The 23,572-nt window shown below is 46.8% G+C and overlaps 1 protein-coding gene and 1 pseudogene across 4 annotated transcripts; one reads left to right on the forward strand and one right to left on the reverse strand.

The window, feature by feature from the left end:
• The first annotated feature begins 100 nt into the window (after positions 1 to 100).
• Positions 101 to 23,329, forward strand: med25 (mediator complex subunit 25). Of its 4 annotated transcripts, none has more exons than XM_086175437.1 (20): positions 101 to 264; positions 898 to 1,047; positions 1,141 to 1,186; positions 1,297 to 1,421; positions 1,810 to 1,908; positions 2,308 to 2,428; positions 2,539 to 2,695; positions 3,557 to 3,681; positions 3,826 to 3,901; positions 4,494 to 4,756; positions 4,947 to 5,048; positions 13,516 to 13,601; positions 13,708 to 13,765; positions 13,838 to 13,945; positions 15,115 to 15,291; positions 20,116 to 20,229; positions 20,443 to 20,514; positions 21,322 to 21,492; positions 21,579 to 21,699; positions 22,757 to 22,992. In XM_086175437.1, exons 2-20 carry the CDS (start codon positions 923 to 925, stop codon positions 22,858 to 22,860), a joined length of 2,250 nt encoding a protein of 749 aa, XP_086031563.1. In that variant the 5' UTR covers positions 101 to 264; positions 898 to 922; the 3' UTR covers positions 22,861 to 22,992. The 4 variants fall into 4 exon arrangements, with proteins under 4 accessions (XP_086031563.1, XP_086031564.1, XP_086031565.1 ...); XM_086175438.1 differs by having other exon boundaries at positions 20,119 to 20,229; XM_086175439.1 differs by lacking the exon at positions 20,443 to 20,514 and having other exon boundaries at positions 22,757 to 23,329.
• LOC147217514 (myosin heavy chain, skeletal muscle-like) lies at positions 5,958 to 10,713 on the reverse strand (annotated as a pseudogene).
• Positions 23,330 to 23,572: the final 243 nt, after the last annotated feature.

Consider the following 23,572-nt stretch of genomic DNA (forward strand, 5'->3'; position numbering starts at 1 on the left):
TTTGAGCCACAGGAGCCGGAAGTACCCTACGCGGCAGCATGAAGAACAGCGGAAGACTGGAGCGGAAACAGTAGAAGACGGACACCTACGTCACTACTCGTGTTTTTTTTTTTTGTTTCGTTTTGTATTTCGTCACATCCGTCTTACAAACACAACAAATGGCCTCGATACCGATGCTATGAGCAGCCGGTGCAACCAGGACGAGCTCGCGTCGTGTTCCTCTGACGGTTTGAATTAATCCACCTGGCCTCCAGCAACCGACAGGTCGGTCCCCAGCACATCTCCAGGAGTTAGCTACATCCGAGTTTAGCTCGCTAATGACGGGGAGGCTGTCAAAACGTTACCGCGCTAGCATCACATGGTTACATCTACGGGTCTCTGAGTCTGTTCTTTCTTCTATGAGTGGATTTAAAACCCCGAGCTGTGCCGTAAGGGGGCTTGTCAGGAGGCGGGAGCTTCGGTTCTGTTATTGTATTATGTGCGCGGAAAGCTAACTCAAACTAGCATCTCCCAGCTGTGGAAGTTGAAACTACCATCGAACGCGTGTTGAAACGATATCATGTTTTAGCTTCCCGCCGCTCACGATTTTATTCTCTGTTGACCCAGGGAGTGGCGACGACTTGACAGGAGGCATCTGGCCAGACAAACTGTCTGATATGAGATAGTAATTTTATACTATATCTCTAAGTTTTTTAAGTAATGGTTAAAAATTAGACTGTTTTTTAAGCACCCATCAGCAGGCAATTTCTCTCTTTCGCTCTCTCTCTCATCCCATTTTTCTTTCCCATTATTCAACCACTTGCGGGGATGAATGGGATGATGAGTCTAGGGAACCTATTTTGGGGAGTAGTATGGGGAACTGGGGAAATCTGAGAACCTGTGTTGCATGTGTTCCAGTTCCGTGGTGGCAGGTTCTTGGCAGATGGAGGCGTCAACCAAACCTGGGACCAACCAGGTGGCTGACGTGGTCTTTGTCATCGAAGGGACGGCGAACCTCGGACCCTACTTTGAATCTCTAAGGAAGAACTACATCCTACCAGCCATCGAGTACGGAAGTGAAGAAGCCCTCTCTGGTCAAAGTTCTGAAGTCGGACACAAATAAATGCACCTGAACCAACCTGTGTGCCATATTTTCTGCAGATACTTCAACGGAGGGCCTCCAGCAGAAACAGATTTTGGTGGGGATGTGAGTTTCCTCTCCTCATTCAGTCTGCTTTTCTGTCATCACTGTTTCAGTCAATGATATTTTGGCCTTTTTTTGCCGTTGAGTTTTCCCTCCTGTGTTTGTATCCCTAGTATGGAGGGACGCAGTACGGCCTTGTGGTGTTCAACACCGTGGACTGCGCCCCTGAGTCATACGTCCAGTGCCACGCACCCACCAGCTCCGCCTTCGAGTTTGTTTCCTGGATTGACAGCATCCAGTAAAGCCTTTACCTACTACAATATTGTTATTCACATTATTATCAGTGGAGCGGCTAAGCACAGAGGGTTAGAATGGTCATCTTTGGAACCAAACTTTCCTGGTTCGATTCCCGGCTCCTCCTCGCCCGTCAGAGTGTTATTGAGCAAAACACTGAACCCCAAACTGCTCGCTTGGTGCTGCTCAGTTGCTGCCTTCTGCACATGGTTCATCCATGATGGGTTAAATGCAGTGGTCAAATCTGGCTGATGTTGTGCTCTATGTATAAGTGAATATAACAAAAGTTTTTCTTCTTATTTAACATTCTTCAGATGTGTGTGTCTCATCACAGCATCCCACCTGTGCGGGTTGTGTAAATGGAACAGGGTCTCCTGTGTCTCCCCTTGCAGGTTTATGGGCGGAGGAGCAGAGAGTTGCAGTCTGATCGCAGAGGGTCTGTCTGTGGCCTTGCAGCTTTTTGACGACTTTAAGAAGATGAGAGAACAAATGTGAGGCTTCTGACACAATAGTAATCTACATTGCATGCATATTTTGTTCTCCTTTCAGCCAATGGGGGGGCTTTATGGATGTGCCTCTGATGCAAATTGTGTTCCAGTGGTGCCAAATCCTCGCTGCTCTGAAAGAAAATGTCTGAATCTACTGACTGACTTAAATTTAGGTTCAAATCCCCTGAAATCAGCAAGAAATTGTCTGAAGACGATATCTCCTTATCGAGAAATTACACAAGAAATCTATCTTTTGTTTATTTACGCCTCGGACAAAGCCACGTCTCCTGTCCCCAGGATTTGAGATGGGAATGCATGCCATAAGTCCCACAAGAGCTAAGTCCAGCGGTCACCATAGCACACCGAGTAGTGTTTACCCTTTGGCTGTCTTTTTCTCACCAGAGGACAAACCCATAAGGTGTGTGTGCTTCTATGTAACTCTCCTCCTTACCTGCTTCCTGCTGTGGAGAGCGTCAGCTATACTGGCTGCACCACTGACAGCCTAGTCAAAATCATCAGAGACGTGAGTCAGCCCGATGTCTCCTGTCACGTGTGATGATCGAGCGCGTTTTTTGGTGTTTAACAGGCTCATTTATTTTTGTCTGCTAATATTTCACGCTCCCGTTATCCCAGAGAGGAATCCACTTCTCTGTGGTGGCCCCTCGGAAGCTGCCTGCCCTGAGGGCCCTGTTTGAATGGGCGTCTCCAGTAGGAGGTGTGGTCGAGCCCCATCCAGACTACAGTCAGGACCCCTTCCACATGGTCCTGGTCCGGGGCATTTCCCTTCCCAGTAAGGAATCTCTATTTGGTTGTGTTTGTCAACTCAAATTGCCTGTGTTCATTGAGAGGTTGGTTTGAAGGATTTCTGTCCTCCAGACCTGTCAGGGCTGTCAAGGAGAATCTCAAGGATGTTTTCAGCGCTCTGACGTTTCTGTTATCAGGCCTCTAGCTCCCCCTTTCACTGGTTTACTAATCCAGACAACCACTGTCTGCTGCAAGACTGTTTTTCTGATTTCCTAACAGCAAATGTTTTCTGTCGGAGACCACCAGCCAGCCAGTTTGGGTTGAATAAGAGGTTAGCTAATTCTTATCAGGCTGGCAGGTGGTTTAAACAGATGACATCCCATTTGTTGACTACATGAATTCAGAAGGAGGAGGCTTATAAGATCAGTGTTGCTAAAAGCAGGGAACAGTTTGTTTCTGTTAACTGTTTTACAGCTCAAACCTACAATTTAAAAAAATGAGAGACTGTACAGTATATTGTAATAACCCCCCCCCCCCCTTTTTTTTTTTTTTTACCGTTCTGGCCATTGTTAGGGATCCTCATTCCAGATGGTAACTTTTGTCGTCCCTGCACCAAAAGACACAAGCAAAACTGGCGTGTTTGTTGTTTGGCCTACATTTTCTCATTCTTCGGCCCTGAGCTCCTCATCAACCCGATGCTGTAGAAAGTGTCAGACGAATAAAGCCATAGTCCTGTTCTTTTTCATCAGCACTAAATATCAGATTTGAAAGTCTGCATTTCATCTTTTCGTCCACAACACAGACAGGTTAGGCGTTATGTGTGCATGGTGGCCAAGGCACGGCCAGTTTGTTTGTTTACATTTCAGCTGTTTTTTGAGACCGTGCATTTTCTTTGACGTGTCTCCAGTCTCCTCAGGTCCAGGTCCAGGCCCGCTGAAACCCGTCCTGCCTCCTCAGCCCATGGCTGTCAATCAGCCTCTAGTTGGCGGCGTGCAGCCCACACCCCCCATAAACTCAGCCCATCCCTATCAGGTAACGGACAAAGAGCTTCGCGGCAGAAAATAGAAGTTTCTCCCATCGCCTTTTGGCTCAGAAACTCAAGAGCGTATGCACATCGCTGGGCCGAGCATGTTTTCTCCGGGCATTGTGTTTTATTTTTAATCCGCTTGCTGACAGAACCCGCCCGCCATGACTCCTGCACAGGCGGCTGCACAGATGGCCTTGGATGCAGCCAACAGCCAGAAGACCCGCTGTGAGTAACCAGCGTGCGTTGTGAACGCTGACGTTAGCCACGCGTCGAGCTGCTCAGCCTGCACACTCTTACGCTAACTCTCATTCACACTCCTCCTGGCAGAGGGTCGACCGAATGACGGACCTGCCGCCGTTTGGTGTTTACTAGATGCCCTCACCTTGGGATAATTGGAGAAATAAGTGTTTTCTCTGCTATAGAGGTCGACAGGACTTTAGCAGCCTATCATAAATCATCTCTCACGCATGCCGTTAGGGGTTTGGTATTGGAGGAGTTGCGGCCAGTCTGTTCACCCTAGTCCAATGAGACTTTAGTCACAAAGGTACAGTGTTGATGATAAATCTCTGAATTAGTCATTGGTGAGTTACAGCGCAACAGAAATGTAGGCTGGCAGAGTGTCTGCCAGAAAAATTGGGCGAGACAGGTCACGAGGATGGCGCCTCCTCCCTTATGTTAATTAGAAACCATTTATATGACAAAATTCATCATTGAGAAATTAACCACAGGTCAGGCAGATGCTCCTCTGGGAACATGTATTCCGTGCGTGTGTTATGATGGGGTCGATGAATTTGGCACTTCATGTGGCTCTCCCCAGTCCCAGGGATGGTCAGTCAAGGCCCCCAGTTCGCTGGTCAACCCACCATGCCGTCTCTCCCCGGCGTCAAGCTCAACCAGCCTAGCATATCCACGGTCACCACAGCCCCACAGCCCATGATGCCCCAGCAGCAAGTGGCTCCCAACCAGCAGCAACCAGTCCCACCTCCGGGGCAACCAGTGCCCGGTCAACAGGCGGCGCCGGTACCTCAGCAGCAGCCTCAGGCGAACCAGCCCACGGCGCAACCTGCACAGCCCAACATGGTAAATCAGGCAGGTCAAGGTTGGGCCAGTTTAAACTGAGGCCTGTGTTAATGCTCTATTAATACATTATGTATGTGATTTTTTTTTTTTTTTTCCCCTCCCCTCCTTCCCTTCGTCTGCCTGCTTAGGGCTCTGCTCTCCTTGCTCAGGTGTGTGTTATGTAACCTGTCCTCTCCTGTGTGTCTGACAGTCCGGTGTGTCGGGGTCTCAAGGAAATGCCAATCAAATCGGACAGCAGCAGGGCGTGGCCAACAAGATTGTAGCTTGGAGCGGCGTGTTGGAGTGGCAAGAGGTAAAGAAAAACTTTGGACGAATGTGGAAAAGATGTTTGTCAACATAACATATATCTTTTTTTCAGTGTTTGAATCAAGTGGTAATTTTTTTTTTTTTTTTTTACCTACTTAGCTAATCACTTTGATTATTCCCTCTGCAAATTGGAATAAGAGGAAAAGCTCTTAATGTGTTTGAAGTCGGTATCAAGAACTACATTTGTATTATATAATATGTGCACTTGTGTGCCTCATGATGTTAAAAAGCTGTAGTTTGCCCTCTATGTCTGTCCGGCATCACCCTCCACCCAGCTGGAGTGTGAAAGCATCATCGTTGTAGTCCATTAACTTAAACAGTCAGAAGAGTTACCGGCACTGTATTAATAAGACTGTTATTACTCAACGACAGTGGCTGCTGCGTGAGTCAAGGCCAGTGGCTTCAGGCCTTGTGTGTAATTAACCTTGGAGGAACTAAAATTGTTTGGCCGCAGACATCTAGTTGAACATCGGCTGTCAGGATGTGGAATGCTAGTAGTAGCACAGGAGGCACCCTCCCCTCAGTGTTTTGTTCGACAGCAGGAATAAGGTTTTTTAGAAATCCTATTGCGCTCCAAACCTGTCATGGGGAAGTTTTCCTCGCCGCCGCACTGCGGTGACCAGTGTCTTCGACCTGTCACAGGTGTTCATCTTAATAACCGCCGGCCATCGATTATCCCCCAGCACGATTAATGGCGCATCATTCTACGGTCCTGCTATCGGTTTAGCTCAAGGTCAAATCGATCCGTGTCCAGCGCCGCAGTGCTGATTCAGGGAAATGGATGGTAATGGCTTTAAGCAATGCTCGCGAGGCGTTGGGAGTGTTTGTATTTGGAGGAGAGACTTGGTTCGATCACACACACACACACACCCCCCCCCCGCCATCGAACACCGTCTCATCTTCCCTCTTCTGCAAGCTGGGAACCTCTGGATCTGGGCAGCGAGGCCCGCAGCCACAGACACAGCAAGCACGAGATGGATCTTCTTCCATTTCCTGTTTGCCCCTGTTTTCTCATCAGCCCCTTGACTACGCCCGCAATTCTACCTCCGAAGCATCTTGAAGATAGGAGATAATGACCTCCCGGGAAGCCAAAGTTAATCTGATGAAAGACCAAAAAATAAAAACACAGCTCGTTGAGGCAGGGTGCTGATGTCTGTCTCTGTCCTCCCTAGGTATTGGTTGTTGGTTGTGTTAAGGGTTTTAGGCGTAACTCTTTTTACTTCCCTGACCAGATTCATGGGGGATATTTCAAGAGATAATTATTTCTAAGGTCTCTGTCCAGAGGGAGAGCTCTCCTCAGTAGGCCCAGAGGTCAACCATCCCTTTGTATTAGTGACAGCCGGCACGGGGGACCACTGTGGCCCTGGCTAATAGACAAGTGATTGATCATTGATCCCGTATCGATGCCCTGCAGATGAACATGGCCGGGCCTGTTCCCCTTGGGGTCGGTGAATTGATGCGCTGAGAATGCAGTGTAGTCTTTTTATTTTTTTGCCTCTTCCCTCCACCTTTTTTCGTTCTTGACATTTTCTTTGAGGACGAGGTCTTTCAAAGTCCATCCATCCATCCATTTTTAATTGCTTCTTCTGATTGGGGTCAGAGTGGTGAGCAAGTGGACGGATTCACCGCTCCGTCCTCTGCTGCTGTCATGGCTGGACTGTCCTCTCTTCCCCCTTGACAGAGTGCCTTTTTCTAGTGTGTGCAGGCGCGCGTGCGTATGTGTGTGTGTGTGTGTGTCTGCAGAGCAAAAACATCAACTTCCTGTTTTATCAAATTTCAGCAAATTTTCACAATGCATTTACACATTTTAACATATGGAAAGGACTGTGTGCGTGTGCCTGCCTGCCCGCCCAATCCATTTTTTAAGCCTTATTGAGAATGTCAGGTCCAGTGTGATGTGAAACACGATGAAAATAACAATAGAATACAAAATACATATGCTGTAAATGTTGAAATCGGGCAGACAGAACAAAGAGCTGTTCATCACACAGGGCGGGTATAATTTAGTTGTTTATTTTCCAGGCTGCCATGGGAGCTTTCATTTACGAGCCTAAGGAAACAGAATGTATGGGACTTGGGAAAAAGTTCTGTTTATGTCCAGTTTTGATTTTCAGACAGGTGAAACCTAGTGGCATCCTGACAAAAAATATTCCCTCCATGATCATTCACACCCAGCTATTTGATTCAAGTCATAAGTAGCATATTAGACTGCGTTGGCTTTTCATCGATTGGTAATGAACACTTTTTAGGGTAAGCTGAGCCAATTCCTGCTGAGACTGAGACGAGAGCCTGTGTTTAACCTGGACAGATAAGCTGTCAATCAGAAAATGTATATATATATATATATATATATATATATATATAAAATAAAAATTGCGAGGAACACTCTTACTAACACCATTGTGGATATGACAAGCACTTGATATTTTCCAAACAATCCTTGTAGCCATTTAGTCATCTATCCCTGCATTTTCAGCCAATTCTTCTGCCAGGGAGCTTAGACCTTGTAGTTTGTGCATGATGTGCCCGTCAGGCGCAGTATTGTTTGGAATAAATGTACAACAGTGGGTTCCAAACATTTCAAACACGCCTCCTCCTTTGGCCAGCAACATGTCCAGGGCCATCCTATTCTGCCAGGCCACCAAAGATGTTGGTCGTAATTACTTGGAGATACCTTGTACGATGTCTCGCATGGAATTTACGAATCTCTGCTGATAGTAATACAGATAATTTATCCGGTCAATTTATCCTTGTCGGCTGTGGCTCTCCAGAAGATGATAGATTCAGATCCAGCACTGATTTGGTTGCATGCCTCATATTAATCCGGGACTCCCTTGGAGATACCTATCACACCTATATATACCCTACTATCGAATGACCCTCCCACTGAGGCATCCCATCTTAGCCACTTTTTATGTTTGGCCGTCCCTTAGGGCTCACCGTTCCTATTCCTGACGGTAAAACTTGGGAATGGCATCATAGTTATTGTTAGTGTGCAGTTGCCCTTCCAGTTCTTCAGTAGTTTATCTAACAGCCCATTGCCTACACACACACACACACACACACACACACCATATATCTGCTCTAGCTAGCGAGTGATTGCTGACCATCCCATAAGTTATGTCAGGGTTGCTGCTGTCAAGCAGTATAGTGGTGCGACAAAAGGTCTCCTCCAGTTGTCCTATGTCGATTGAGCCTTGTTTGGATTTCAGGCATGTGTAATTTCATTTATATGCTACCACCTTACCTAGTAGTCCTGCTCCTACCTTGCATTAAAGCAAGCTAAGTGTTACACATGTTCCATTCAATATTTTTCCGTCCTCAGGTTAGAACAGATCTAGAAAAACACCCTCCTAAATCGTTTACAGGATCTATTCTATCTGGCACAGTTCCTAACGTTGGTCGGCGGTTTCCCAACCAAAAACCACATCCATTGTAAACGCCTGTTTTCTTTCAAGTAACCTGTCGCTAACGCCACTGTCATGCTAAAAGTAATATTGCTCAGATATTTTATAAGTAGGCTTTTTATATCTTGTTCAATTCTACTACTTTGTTTTCATTCTTTATAATGGTGATGTTTAGAAGCCCACAGGGATTGCCCCACTTGGTCGTGTGCACACAGTCGATATTCACCTCCGTCACACGGTTGTGGATTTCTCAACTTCAGAATGATGGAGCTAGAAGGCTGGTCCTTGCTGCCTGTTCCAATTTGACCTTTGATGAGGCTTAGTTTCTGGAGCTCTGGTCATCTTTACATTGTTTGGCTTTAGGCACGGTGTTATCTAACCCCTGGTCAGGAGCGGACCAGCCACACTGACCACCCATAGGGGAGCTCACTTAAATATCTGGGTGTCTCGGTTCCCAGGAGATTCGTCAATCCCAAACAGTGCTGGTAATATGCGCCCATGCTTCAACATTCCCAAAAAACCTGGCATGAGTCGAACTTTTCTGATTCTGTTTTGCCCACCATGAATATATATTGTGACTCTGCCATGTTTTACCCAGACGGCTTTAAAATTTACGCGTCTCTTATTCTTCGTAGATATTTCTTCCAAGGCTCCGTTCTCTTTGATTTTCCCATCCCCAAATTCCCATTAAATTAAGGGCAGTAATGTAGTCATACTCCCTTCCAATCCACACAGTTCTGGTTTGCAAGATGGATACTCCGGACAAGGATTCAGGCTTCTCATCCTTGGGCACTTAGATGTCTTCCTCATCTTCAGTAGGATGATGGTTTTAGCTAACCACTCTAATGCTTCTTAAGAGTCTCTCCATAACTAGACTTTCCACAACCTTCATAGCTATGTTGGTTGTGGGGAAGACTTGGAATGGTCCCAACCACCATTTGGAGCTACAGTGCTTCCTTCTGGTTTCCCTCACAATCACCCAGTCACCTGGTTGGAAGCAGTGTAAAGGGGTAGTGGCTTCCTTTGGGAGGACGTCCTTTACCTGTTTGGATATCTGGGCTGGGACAGTCAAGAGGTTTTTACAGTACTGCATCATTCCAGAAGGTAACGGACGGAATCGGTCTATTGTCTGGTCCCACACCCAATTACAGTGGGGTCCCAAACAAAATCTTGAAGAGGCTTTATTTGGTACTAGCTTTGGACCAAGCATCAACCACCGCCAAGCAGCTCTTTCACCTCTCCCATGGTGCCAGTTTTTTTGATGCATTATAACTAACGCGACAAATGCAGGAAAAAAAATGGCGTTCACTTCTCCTTTTGCATTAAAATGGATCGGAGTTCCTCCACCTCATCCTGTAGCAGGTTGCTGTGCCTCTCAGCAATGGCAGTGTTGTCCTTCCGACCATCATTGGCCCACAGAAACTCATCGAGCTCCTTTAGAATCCTTTAAATGACCATGAACAGATTTCAGCTGTTTCTGGGCTTCAGCTGCCTGAATCTCCATTTCATTGAGGTCTCCCTCCATCTTCTCCAAACAGAGGGCCTTATTTGACCATGTGTTTCATCCTCAAGAGAGCTCTGAAGAGTATTCAAAAATGTTTGCGAGGTTTCTCTTGTCTTGATCCGTATCTTCATCTTTCTCTTCACACTTGTGCTCAATTTCTGCTTTGACTTGATTGAACTCCGGATTCTCAGGATCTTTCATTCCTCGTGCTCCAGTGAGGCCTCTGCCTTTTCCAGAGCTATTTGTTTTTCAGACCTCTCTTGCTCCAGTTGCTTCCGAATCTTCTCAAGTTCATGAATATTCTGTCCACTCCAAATTTTCCCCGAGATTCTTGTTCTCCCTTTTCATGCTTTCCATATTTTTAAGCAATTCCTCATTGACTTCTTTTGTTTCTTGCTTCCTTCCTAGAACTCTCCTGTTTTGTTTGAGACTCTTCATATTTTTGTTGTCACTCTGCCAGGATATTGTCAAAGTTTCTTTGTTTCAAAGTTTCCAGGGCAGCAGCAGCCACAGTGTTCGACCCCTCCACATCCACCGTGAGATCTTCAATCTCTTTTCGCAGTCTGTGTTCTGTCTCCTCCAGTTTCTGCTTGACTCTTTGCAGGATGTCTCTGCTCCCCCAGGTCAGCAATTGGCTACAATTGGAGCATGCTTCTAGATCGCATCTATTGGCAAATGTGGTCTTTCCACAGTTGCCACACTACCTGGCTGGGCTTAGTCCGGCTCCTCTTTGATCGCATCTTTCTCTTCCTGCTCTGCCTCTCCCTACTTGATTTGTAAAATTGTGAGAGAGGGTGGGTGTAAGTCTTTTTCAGGTGGGAGCATCTTGGGGTCTTTGGCATGTGACTGGTCCCTGACTGTCCAGAAACAGGGCGCATTGGTTCTGCTCCCTTTCTCGGGCTCTGGAAATATGAGGGCGCCGTTGTTCCTTGCATTGTTACTCAGGTGGGAGTAGGGTGGCCTGGTTGGGCCCGTGTCTGGATCATCAGGGTGGAATTTGAGGTCCGCTTTGGTGGGTGGGTGGACAGGAGTTGAGGTCTAGGTCCACTCATAAGTGCCTGCGGGGCTTGTAATGGATAGAGAGAGAGGACGGCATACTCTGAGTGGTAGGCAGTCTGGACGTTAGCGTCGATTGTGAGGACGGTGGCAGTGTTTTGTTAGTGTTTTCCTTATTTCTTCTCGACAGCCTTTTCGTTTTCCATTTACACTCCAACAGAGTGTCTCTGCCTGCACGGCTTTTCAACCGGCACCTGTTATTTTGTTGCCACAGATCGAGGATTTCCATCCATCGACACGGTTAACACCACCAGCTCGACTGCTGCTTTTCTCCACCACACACAATTTGGTCAGCCAGTGCGGATTCTAAACTGGAATCTACCCTTGGTGCTTCTGAGCAACCTCTGCCGGAGGGCTTCAAACCATTTTGTGCTTCTTGCGATCAGACAGACCTCTCCTCCTCCTTATTTTTACTCAATTTAGAATTTCCAATGTGCAGAATTTGATGAAATGGGCTTTCCAGTGGATCGAAGAAGCGTATCAGACCTTCCATATTCTAACACTTCCTTCTTTACCTTTTTTTCGCTGAGTATTTAGTGCAAAGGGCTTATCTAACTGTGTTTCTAATTCCATTATCTATTTGCAGCTTAAACTCCCACCATTTTGGGAAGCCATGTAATTTTGTCCAGATTCCAAAGCGTTTACATTCCCCTATTTTCCCTCATGAGCTCAACGATTGGGCCATCCTGCTCAATGCGAGGACCGTATTTTTCATATGTGCAATTTTTGTAATTTTGTCATTTTTTTTTGTCATCGGCAAAATTTCAAAGCTACTCCCGACGATATTGCTTTCCCAGAATACTCTTGTTTGCAAGCCTCTCCCGAATGTCCTGTCAGAACACTGGATATATTCTTGACAGGTTTACTGAGAACTTCACCGCTCTTGTCTTCCGGCAACCTATATGTGAGTGGCTTTGTGTAAGCTGTTCTTGTTTTGAGTTTATCAGCAGAAAGCAAGTCTTACACACACACATCAGGAAATACTAAACAATCTTATGATGCATTAATACCTTCTGGTTGGTTAGAATCCAGCGGTGACAATAGAAAACGAAGAAACACGGGGTCCTGTTGTCCCTTAAATCTGTCGGGGTTTAGGATGGGGTAAGAATTTTCAACCCAGAAGTCACCACTTCTTGATCTCCTCCGTTATCCAAGGCCAAACGAGAAATCCTGTTTTGACGGCACGTTTGTCGTTGAAATATCCGTAAGCAAGTCTCAGTGAGCGGTCAACTGCTCAGCAAAGCATTTAATAACTTTGGCCAAATGGAGAACACGCACCAAATGAATTGCAATAGAGTATCGACCCCATCCTCTGCAGGGTTTTATCTTTTATACAAGAAGACCTATGTCACGATTGGAATTGGTATGAAGTAAGAAAGCATTAAAGTCTATAAAGTCTATGATCTATATGTCTATAATGTTAGTCTATTACAAGAATACAAAGTTTTATAGGATGTGTCTAGGACTTCTGTTTGCATTGATTAGAACTGTTTTACAGAAGAAAAACAACATCCTTTTCAGGAAGTCAAGCACATTTACGATTGTTCATTACATACATTTTCGATTACAGCGACATCCAATCATTTATCCTCCCATTCATATCTTTGGACAATTCAGAGTTTTAAATAAACCTGCTGACAGGCAGGGGATTCTTGGTAGAATGCAGGCAGGAGAATGCGGAGAGAACCCCGAGAGGAGAACACGGAGAGAACACAAGAGGACCCTGGCAAGAACATAGAGTTTTGAAATGAGGCTCTGTTCCAGCAGAACTTTATTTTCTGTTGTCGGAACCCCCTTGAGCTGAAAGAGAATTCACAGTTTTGGAGGGAAAGGGTTGAGAAGACGTATAGTGATGATATAAGAGAGCTGACCGCTTTGAGAACGTCTGCTCTCTTTTTCCCGATTCTTGAAAAATACATGTGGACAGAAATAGAAAACACCCTTCATGCCTCTTTGAATAATTTGTGATGGAGTTAAAAAAAAAAAAAAAAATTCCTGAACCTGCGAGGAGTTTTTTTTTTTTTTTTTTTTTTTTTCCAAGCATCAATCAGGAGAACGAAATTTCAATCCAATTCTCCTGCTTTCTATGTTCTCCTGCCTGCGTTCTCTCCCAATTTCTCCATCATCCTCCGTCAGTCCGTCAGGAGGTTCGATGAAGATTGTCAAAGGAGTGAATGAGAGAGAGTGATTGGTTGGATTTCTCAATGATTGACAGACGATCTATCCAGTTTTAAGCCCGCCTCTCGCCCTCAGTGTCGGCTGCTGACGACTCCACCCTCTTCCTACATGACCTTGTGTGCAGCGCAAGCAGTACAACATAGGATTTAATGAATGACGTCACGACTGGTTTAGTTTTTCTGGTGTGAAAAGAAAATACACATTCTGGAAAACACCGAACAAAACCATGGATCGGTGTGTCGACTCCAGGTTTGATGACAAAGGTGTTTGTCCGACGTCCAATGCATAATGTTGTTTCCTCTCACCAGAAACCGAAGACGTCGTCGATGGACTCGACAACCAAGCTGACTCGTTCGCTGCCGTGTCAGGTCCACATCAACCAGGGAGAAAATCTGTGAGTGTGTGTTTTTGTGTGTGTGTGTGTGTGTATCCGCGTCCTGTTCTTAATGGAGAAATATGAAGCTTGATCACGTGTGTGTGTGCGCGTTGTGGTTGAACAGGAACACGGACCAGTGGCCACAGAAGCTGATCATGCAGTTAATTCCTCAGCAGCTGCTGGTAAGACCGTCTCTTTTCCCTGTCCAGATCTGTGACTCCGTTCAAAAAACACCTCACCCCTTTTCTCCGTAGACGACCCTGGGTCACCTCTTCCGAAACTCCCGAATGGTTCAGTTCCTCTTCACCAACAGAGACATGGAGTCACTGAAGGGCCTCTACCGCATCATGGCCAATGGCTTTGTGAGTCTTTATTCGCCCCAACACCCCTCAAACCTCTTGCATGTCTCGCTCTTCGACCGTTTTACAATCCGTTACTCAGCGCCCCCTCTGGACGGTCCTCTGCCAGGGCTTGCCTGAGCGCAGGTGCCAAATCTGACCAGCAGATGGCAGGAACTCGGAGCCAGGGTGCAATGCTCCAGTGTCGCCTCTAGAGGGCATGTGAGCCCTGTACATCTGCCCGCTGTCCATCATGAACGGGCATCTGCTAAAGAGAAATCCCAAGCTGCCTGCGCCTGTTTTCATGGCAGTTTCAATTTTGTTTTCAAATGTGATTTTTTTTTTTTTTCAATGAATTTCACATTTCATTGAATTACTAAAAGGGCAGCTTGTAAAAACAAAATTCAAGGTTTGTTCATTGCGATAAAGAGCTGATCAAAACCCAAAATCGAAACCTAGGCTCGCTGTTTAACATGCAGTGTCACAGGGGAATGACGCCGGACCCACCTGTGACCAGTCACTTCCTCTCTTGATGTAGAGAACCTGCCGCCTTCTTCCTTTCAGCCTCACAAAAAAACAGATTAGTTGCCTGCGCCTGAAATGGCCCACTAAATTCGAGTATGTCCGATAAGTGCTGTCGATCAATATCGGATGAATCTGAGGTGGCCCTCCTCCTCAAAGGGGTGACTCCTCGCTTCCTGGGTCCGCTACATTCCCTGGCGTTATCCTTCTCCTCCTGACACCTCGAGTGTAATGAGCTTAACATCTGCACGTGGCAGCGCAGCGCAGGATCCCATGAATGTTTGGATCCGACCGTCTGTCGGCCGCAGCGCTCTCCCTGGTGCCCTTCCTGTTTAGCATTAATCCCGCTCCGTGATGATAAGGGTTTTGTCGGTGCTGTGAATTGTTAATCAGGTAACGCCATTGTGAAGAAGCAGGGGCTATAATAGAATGCAGTCCAGCTGAGCCCCCCACCCCCCGCTAAAATTTGATTTAACGCCCGAGAAACAGACACTGTGAATTAAGTTAATGCCATTTGCATTCTATTTCTAAAACTGATATGTTTGATCGGTGCTCCGGAGCAGGTCATCTCCCCGAGCTCGAGCCCATCCCGTAATTACGACACACCCCTCCCCTCCTCCCAGTGTCAAGATCCTAATTTGCCCCCCCGTGACCTCCCCCCTTCCCCGCAGGCCGGCTGCGTCCACTTCCCCCACACCACGTCGCCCTGCGAGGTGCAGGTGCTGATGCTGCTCTACTCGTCCAAGAAGATGATCTTCATGGGGCTCATCCCCAACGACCAGAGCGGCTTTGTCAACGGCATCCGGCAGGTCATCACCAATCACAAGCAGGTCCAGCAGCACAGGGCGGTGAGTACTCATGGTGGGGGCGGGGGCTGTCAGCGCAGGGTGCAACACATGGAGTGGAGAGACCAGAAGGAGGTGATAATGAGGAGGCGTTAGAGAGCCGCGCCAGGGAACTGAGGTGTGTTTTTTAAGGCGTAAGGGTGCATTGCTATTGACATTTCATTTAGCCGGGCCCGCATCTCCACGGCAGCCGCTCATCCAGGAGCTAATGGCACTAGCCTTAGCTGAATTCTGACTGCAGCATCAGCTGACTGCTCCCCCCCAGCTATCTCCGCCTCAGCGCCGGTGATACACAGACCCCCAAAGTCGGATGCCTTTTTAATGCAATGCGTTGATGCACTCAGACATGCAATAATAATGACTGGCTCAAAGCACAAATGGTTCAATTAGATTAAAAAAGCACACGGTTTTACTCTTTTATTTATACTTGTTTTATGTTTTATACTCGTTATTGTTAAAAAAAAAAAAGGTTGCAGAGTGAAAGTTTGTGAAGGTATAAAACGTCCATTAAATCCCTGTAAATGTTGCCTCTTAATGACAGTTTTAAGAAGCCAGTGCAGCCAGCATCGGGCGGTCTGCATTTGAACGCGTCATAGCATGCAGCGTGCTCCGTGCAGCCACACTGGAAGTGTTTAAGAGCGTTTCCCTTCCAGTTGATGCTGATGTGTCTGGCCCGCAATTTCATTAACATAAACCCAGAGGAGGCCATGAACTCAATGAAAGCGGAGGTGATAAAATTAAAAAATATGGATCTCATTGCAATTATTTTGACCGATTTTCAATCAGGAGTTGAAATATGGGAAGAAATGTTCATTGTTGCGTACATATTTTTTTCCCTCAGACAAACATAATGACTTGTTGTTGATGTGATTTTTGGAAAGTGTGTTAAAAAAAAATTATAACAATAGGACAGGGTGAACGTGTTCTTCATGTTCTCCTGCCAGGGTTCTCTCTGTGTGTTCTCTCAGGATTCTGCGTCTTCCTCCCAAAGCACCGAAAACAGTCAGTAGGTTAATAGAAAACTGTCCGCAGAGGAGTACAAGAGAGCGAATTGGTTTGAGGTCTGTGATTGGCAGCTGACGTGTCCATGTTAAACCCCGCTCATGGGAGAGACTCCACCTCCCCATAAGCAGTATCCTAAGCGGATAAATGTTCTGAATGTTATACTTTAGTATATTAATTCCATGATCATCATTATTCACTATTATCTATCAGTGACGTGCGGGGAGATTCGTGGCTGGGGAGGCACTGACTCTTTCAAAGTCAGATTTACAAATACTGTACATGAATTCAACAGAGTAGCTGAAATTCACCTTTGGCCTGCTGGCTGCTTGCACATTGTCTACTGCTTATGTTTTATATCCCTTCTTAGCGTATTTTACATACACATAGGTAAGGTACATATTTGGCAAAAGTAGAACATTTAATTTCAATTTTGTTGTGGACTGTGGAGGGGTGCACGGGTGTTCTTACCTCTACTTGTTAATGAAATCCATTGGCCTATCCTTCTGGGCAAACATCTCTATGTGTTTGGTATAAAAGTCCTCTTTATCTTCTTTTAGTTTAAACGTCTGGCCATATTGTTTGTCTTCAGTCCCGTGGTTCAGAGCAAATCATTTAGCTCCGCCATCGGTCTTTCATTATTTATCACTTTCAGTTTTGATTGAAAGTCATGTAATGAGAAGTTTTTTTTTGTCTCACCGATCACAGGACAAATATTTATAAATTTGTTTTTTATGATGACACAGAGGAGCCACTGCCTCCCCTGACCGCACGTCACTAGTATATATCTTAGTTATGCCTCGGAGAGTTCTTGGGTTATCCTCACATTTGGCCCAGAAATGCCTTTAAACACGGCTGTCAGTCAGTCCTCCCTGGTTTGGGGAATTAAGCTGCTGATTAGTGGAAATGATAATCGTGCGAGGGTGTTGGGGGGGGGGGGTCAAAGGTCACCGCGCTGTGACCCCCGTGGTCCCAAATCAACAAGCAGGTATTTTTGTTAACCCCTTCGAAAATTCAACAAACTGCTGCTACCCAGATGATACTGTCATCTGGACGCCAAGTGTCATGGGTTGAAATCTCACCCAAAAACTAGGAGAAAGTAATGCGTGGATAAAATGCCCATCTGGGTTTTGTTAATATTTCCGTCTTAATTTACACTGGAGCAGGATTTAAATCCTGTCATCCCTGAATTGATTTCAACACGTGTTAGTACGACGAATTACACTTTTGCTTCGGTGAGTAAATACTGATGCAACCTGCTGCCTTTGCTCACCAGTTACTCGCCAGTTACTAACATATACACTTTGTATGCGCATGACTGTACGGTGTCCTTGGATGTCAAGAAAGGTGCTTTCAAATCAAATGCATTATTATAGTTGTTATTCGTACATGACCATCAGACCTGTTGGTAATGCTACTGACTAATCGAAATGAAAACATCCTGTCTTCCTGGTTGTTCATGTGGAAGCCTGGATGTAATGAATTTTGCAGCGTGTGTTTAATAAGACATACTATAGATGCAGCATGAGCATGCCGACCTTTAGGGACAGGAAAAGGAAGTAGCAGCCCCCCCACCATCTAACCCATTGTAAAGGTTAGCCACATGCTCCTGAGGTGTTCTTTGGAAGCTACGGACATGCTCGCTTGTCCACGCCATTGTGAAATCTGACTTCCCGACCATCATCATCATCATCATCGTCATCCCCAGCGACAAGAACATTTGTCACGCGTCCTCTGAGTTTGCCATCTTCTCCATCGAGTGTTCTCCGCTCATGGCTGCGGCGGCACCACGCAGCTCCCAGACAATGCGGGTGGCAGAGCAGCAGCTTGTCTGCGTTCGGAACATGAAGCCCGGTGCGGGTTTACATGAATCAGCTCCCACTCCTCCCCTAAGCTCACGCTCACCACTGCTGATAGTGCTTGTTTACTCAGCCTGTTAATTTTATGTCTTCACAAGGTGCCTGAGCACTATATGTAACTGGGAGCCGTGTTTGTTGCGGCGTCAGGGCATTTAGAGACAGCAGAAGACATGAAATTATAATGATTCCTTCTCTGCCTCCTGTGTATCATCACATATTCAGTGCTGCATCGCTAATAGGGAAGAGCTACCGCGATCTTAACATAATTGAAATTTCTCTGTGCAAAAGCCCTGGAGTGGAGTCCTCCAGGATTGAGGCTCCAGGAGCTTCTGGCTGCTTTGTTCCAACTTGTTTTTAGCCAGGATTTTACAGGTTACCAGGTGGAGTGTGAGTGTGTGTGAGTGTGTGTGTGTGTTTTAAAGGAGGCGCTGACATTATAAACCGCCCTGTTGTCTAAATGCAGCCTACTCACCGTTTTGTTTCCTCTAACGACCAAAAGAAAATGCAGCGCACATCAACACAAGCCCGCGGTAGTTTGAGCTCAGGGGTTGGACAGAAATACCCTTCATCGCGCCTCATCCTCCCCCTCAGTGTAGCAGCACACACATACACACGGAAATCGCAGAACCGCTGCCAGTTTCAAATTTCTGTCCTTCCAGCAGTTATCATGTGCTGTCTCTCAAGTACAGAACATTGCAAATAAATATTGACATGGACTGGGTCTGCGCAAAGAGCCTAAAGTAGCAGTGTCAGTAGTTATCCATGAACCGGTTGATATTTGAGTACACAAAAATTTTTGTACGCACACACACTGCAGCCTCGAGCCAGAAGTTAAAAATGAAGTCAAGGTAATTGAGGAACTGATTGATCCGAGAAAATGAAAGTGAAGTGACGTGCGGATTGTGTAGTTCCAGCCTAGGTTTTGATGAAGTGTCGGCGTTTGGGCCGTACCACCTTAAAAATCCCTGCGTCCAGCTGCGTCCCCGCATGGCTCACAGCCAGAATTCATGTCGCTGCCAATCAGCATGGTGGAGGACAGATCCTGTAGTGACACCGAAGCCCTTCAGAGGTAGCGTTCAGCGTTAGCGTGTGTGTGTTTGGGCTGCTTTCATACACAAACACACACACCCCGGCCTGTGCCCCTGTGTCTTGGCTGTACTGTCCGGAGGCAAAGACAAAGCCCCCGGCCACGGTGCCAAACCGCGTTCCACCCGGGTCAAACATAGTCTTGGACATCTTGTGGTGCTAATATTTGTCCGCGCACTTCCAATGTTTGATGTGCATTTCTGATGACCAACACATTCAAACGCGGCTCGTAAGTCAATATGAACGTGAGCGCATGAAGGTGGTGTACGGAGGGGGCGAAATGAGATCGCTCAGGATGGAGTGACAATCTAACCTGTGCTGATAGTATTCCACACCAGCACTGGGAAAATACTCCTTCAGGAACCTCTCCTCTTCCTCCTCCTGGTAGAATCCTGTCCAAACAAGATGGGGGAGAAAGATGCTCAGAGTTTCAAGGCCGGTTCCACCGCAGAGACTGCGCCTGCCCTGGTCAGGAAATAAGCTCCGGCCAGATGTTTGCTTTGGAATTCAATCATTCCTGGCCATCTTGGATTATTCTACCGAAGCCGTGACATACATATACTACAGGAAGGCGTTTTGGGGGGAGAGTTACCCGTGAAGGTGCTCGGCGGAGGTCGGCCACTGATAGAGCAGGTTGCGGAGCAGAGAGCGCCATCTATCTTCTGCCACTGGAGGGAAGATGGAAACCAGAAAATGGAATTGCCAATAAAAAATGATGCACTCCTCGGCAAAAAAAATAACCTCCCAAATGTTGCTTCTGAGGTCAATGAATACACGCCAGACAGTGATCTATAACTGTGCTCTGCACTTAACATTATATATAATGTTAAGTATTGATTTGACTCACAGTTTGACTGCTGCCTTTCTTTCCCCTCTGTAGCAGCTGGGTGGTGCAGGGGGTCCTATGCAGCCAGGCCAGGTCCCCCCCAACCAGAACTTCCTCAACAGGGCTCCTGGCCCTATTCCTGTATCCCATGGCAACGTCCAGCAGCAGGTACACCAGCACGCGGGCACGGGGAGGGAGGGGGGGGGGGGGGGGGGGCACAGCTGCCAGCGTTTTCTCACAGGTTGCTCTCTCGCGGCACCGCATGCCATCCTGACTATTCTGCTGCGCTGATGCCGGCTGGGTTCTGCATGCCTCACTGGTAACCCCTCCTCCCCCCCTTCCCTCCCCCTGCTGTCTCTGTCTGATCTGTCCTGTGTCCAGTCTGTGGTGGTGGGCATGCCCCCTGTTAGTCAGGTCTCCATGATGGAGGAGCAGCAGAGGCAGAACAACATGGTGAGACCCAAAGTAGCTTTGAGATGTTGGGGGCTAACGCGTTGACGGCTCCAATCTCAAATTTAATCCCGATTTAGGCCACGCCCCACACACACGCACACACACACAAACCCCAAGCCACGGACACTTTCTGCTCCACGTAAACCTGCGGACATGCCCATGTCGTCGTTCACAAGGAATCCTGCTTTCCGCTGCATGCTCATAGTGCAGCGCACGTGCATGACGCGCAGTCCCCCTCCCACCCCCGCCCTCACTGCCACTTGTCACTGAGCCGGTCGACGGTTAATATCACATCAGCGTGAGAGAGCGTCCACCACCTCCTGTTGAATGCTCCCACCCTGGCATGAATGTCACACCCTGAGATCAATTGAAATCAGACAACATGGATTAATGTAAGTTAAAGTTTGTGGGGGGTTGCATACAGTTGTCATTTTTTTTTTCATCATTTTCATGGCTCAAGCAAGTTTAGGTACTGGTAGAATAGCTCAGCTTAGTATTTGTGATGCACGGGACATCCTCTGCAGGATAGAACCCTGCAGTATCATCAGAAACCGGTTCTCAGCAGGTACAAAGTACTTTTACCAGGTTTGGCCCGGTAGTTTGCTGCCGCACTGATGTGCTTTTGTTTTTCTGGTGGTTAAATTCAACACTATTCTTCATATTTTCGAATTAAAGAAGCTAGAACACAAAAAAGAAATTACCTCTGAGATTAACAACCCAGGAGAAAACCTAGGAGATTTGAGTTTGCCGCCTGCAGGTGATCTCGTGACCTTTGAAGACCTCCCTCACCCTTAAACTCTCCTTCAGATGGCTATGAGAGCGACGGGACCCACCAGCCAGCCGCAGCCAGCCAGCGGCGCTCCACCCAATCAAGTTGCACAGAGCGGCCAAGCCCAGAATCAGGGCTCCATCATGCGGCTGCCGAACCCGGGGGCCAACCCCCAGCTGCGGAGCCTGCTCCTCAGCCAGCAGCAGCCGGTAAGATCCCGGAAAAAAGGCGCACATGGTGATCGGCTAACTTTGGCGTCAGAATTAACGTGGCCTCTGCGTCTCTGTCCCTCCAGCAGGGGGGCGTGTCACACATGCAGGGCATGATGTCTCACCAGGGCCTGGGCCAGCAGCTGGTCCACTCCACCCCGGGAGGTGGCGCTCAAATGCAGGCCCAGTGGAGGCAGCCGTTGGCAGGTCAGAGGCGTGGAGAGGGTCCCGCTAATACCCGATTGAAGCTGAAGGGCTTTTTCAGTTAGACGGAGTCAGAAAGTGCACCGAGTGAAGAGTGATCACACTCGAGGAAGTTAAAACACCTTTAAAAAAAAAAAAAACACTTATCTTTCCCCGAGTGGCTCACGAGTGCTGCTGTCTATGAAGTGGCAGTCTGAGGCAGCACTGAAGGTGGCAGCCAAGATGTTGAGCCCAATTGTGCTACACAGACCCTAACATCACCCTGAGGTCCAAGATTTTTTCAGCCGATCAAAGTCCTCCGTACGCTACAAATTGATCCAGACACTCCGATCCTGCGGGTTCTGTAACGGTGAAGAGCCATGTACTTTTATTTTCTCAGAAGGTGGGGTTTAGTACCTGACCACTCCCGGCCAGCGTGAATTAATCAGGATCTACACTGCTCAAAAAAATAAAGGGAACACTTAAAAAACACAACTTAGATCTAAATGAATGAAATATTCTTATGAAATACTTTACTCTTTACACAGTTGAATGTGCTGACAACAAAATCACACAAAAATTTCAATGGAAATCAAATGTATTAACCCATGGAGGTCTGGATTAGGAATCACACTCAAAATTAAAATGTAAAAACACACTCCAGGCTGATCCAACTTTGATGTAATGTCCTCAAAACAAGTCAAAATGAATCTGTGTCACTTCCTGAGTGGACACTATGATTTCGCAGAAGTGTGATTGACTTGGATTTACATTGTGTTGTTCAAGTGTTCCCTTTATTTTTTTGAGCAGTATAGTTTCTCTCAGCCAAGTTCTGCCCTCTCCTACATACTGGACTCTGGAAGATAGATTTCTGGGAAACGCAGTTTCCCCAAATGAAATGATGGATGTCATCTCCTTACAGCCATCAAGATGTTTAAGAGAAGGTTTATGTTTTTGTGATAGACATTCAAAAACTTGCACGGAAAAATGATCAAGGAAAAGAAAAAATTAAAACTCTTAATGCCAGGAAGCCCTCCCGTCCACCTCGATAACCCCCGTCCCCTTTCCCACCTGCCCACAGGTCAGATGCTGATGTCCGGAGCCCAGCGGGGTTCGGTCCCTGGGCCCGGGATGCCGCAGGTATCCAGCGTCATGGAGGAAGAAATCCTCATGGACCTGATCTAAAGGAGCAACCCCAGACTCAGGAACTGTGTTTTTAGTAGAACCCCAAACCCGACCCACCCTCAGGCTGTCCTTCGCCAGTCCTTCTGCTTTATTACTAAAATAATGTTAAATATAATTAAAGAACCAAATGATGAGTAGACTTTTCTTTACAGGACTGAGCGGATGAAGTTAATTAGGGCCACACAAAGCCAGCCTTCAATTTTTTTTTTTTTTTCATGTTAGTGGTCCAAACTGACAGCAGACTAATCCGCTGCGCCGCACAGAGCAGTACCAGCGCCGCGGTCCGCCCGACGCATCAAGCATCTTCTGAGTTTTTACTTTTTATAATTGAAATCAAGTTGCTAGCCTTTCATTTTTATTGAGGTTTTTAGGTTTTGTTTTTTTTTGTTTTTTTTTTCCTGTTAGATTTCTTATTTTAAATCATGGATGCGACTGTGTTGTGTGAATTTAATAAATTTGAGGAACAGTTCATCGCAGTAAGGAGTTTTTCGCTTTGTCATTTTATTTTGTAATTTTGGATCTCATGACCTGTCATGGACGGTCAGCATTTTTCACGTGCTGGCCGTCGCCACCATTCGGATCCTTGAGGTGGGAGAAACTTGAATAGAGGGAGTAGATGGGTCAGTGTCGTTTCCTGCCAAATAGTGTCACAGTGTTAATTTTAACTACTCCAATATGTCGTGGAAACCGCAGAGTGCCACCCGCTGCCAAG

Source organism: Fistularia commersonii, chromosome 28 (genome assembly GCF_037954325.1).
Source record: "Fistularia commersonii isolate RoL2024-O1a breed Wild chromosome 28, RoL_Fcom_v1.0, whole genome shotgun sequence".
Taxonomy (NCBI): domain Eukaryota; kingdom Metazoa; phylum Chordata; class Actinopteri; order Syngnathiformes; family Fistulariidae; genus Fistularia; species Fistularia commersonii.

What these genes read in the sequence shown, in the direction of transcription:
- med25 (XM_086175437.1), top strand. Translation starts at nt 923, where the DNA reads ATGGAGGCGTCAACCAAACCTGGGACCAACCAGGTGGCTGACGTGGTC. An exon ending in TAGTCAAAATCATCAGAGAC is followed by an intron (nt 2,429 to 2,538) that starts GTGAGTCAGCCC and finishes CCGTTATCCCAG; the next exon opens with AGAGGAATCCACTTCTCTGT. An exon ending in AGGTCCAGCAGCACAGGGCG is followed by an intron (nt 15,292 to 20,115) that starts GTGAGTACTCAT and finishes TCCCCTCTGTAG; the next exon opens with CAGCTGGGTGGTGCAGGGGG.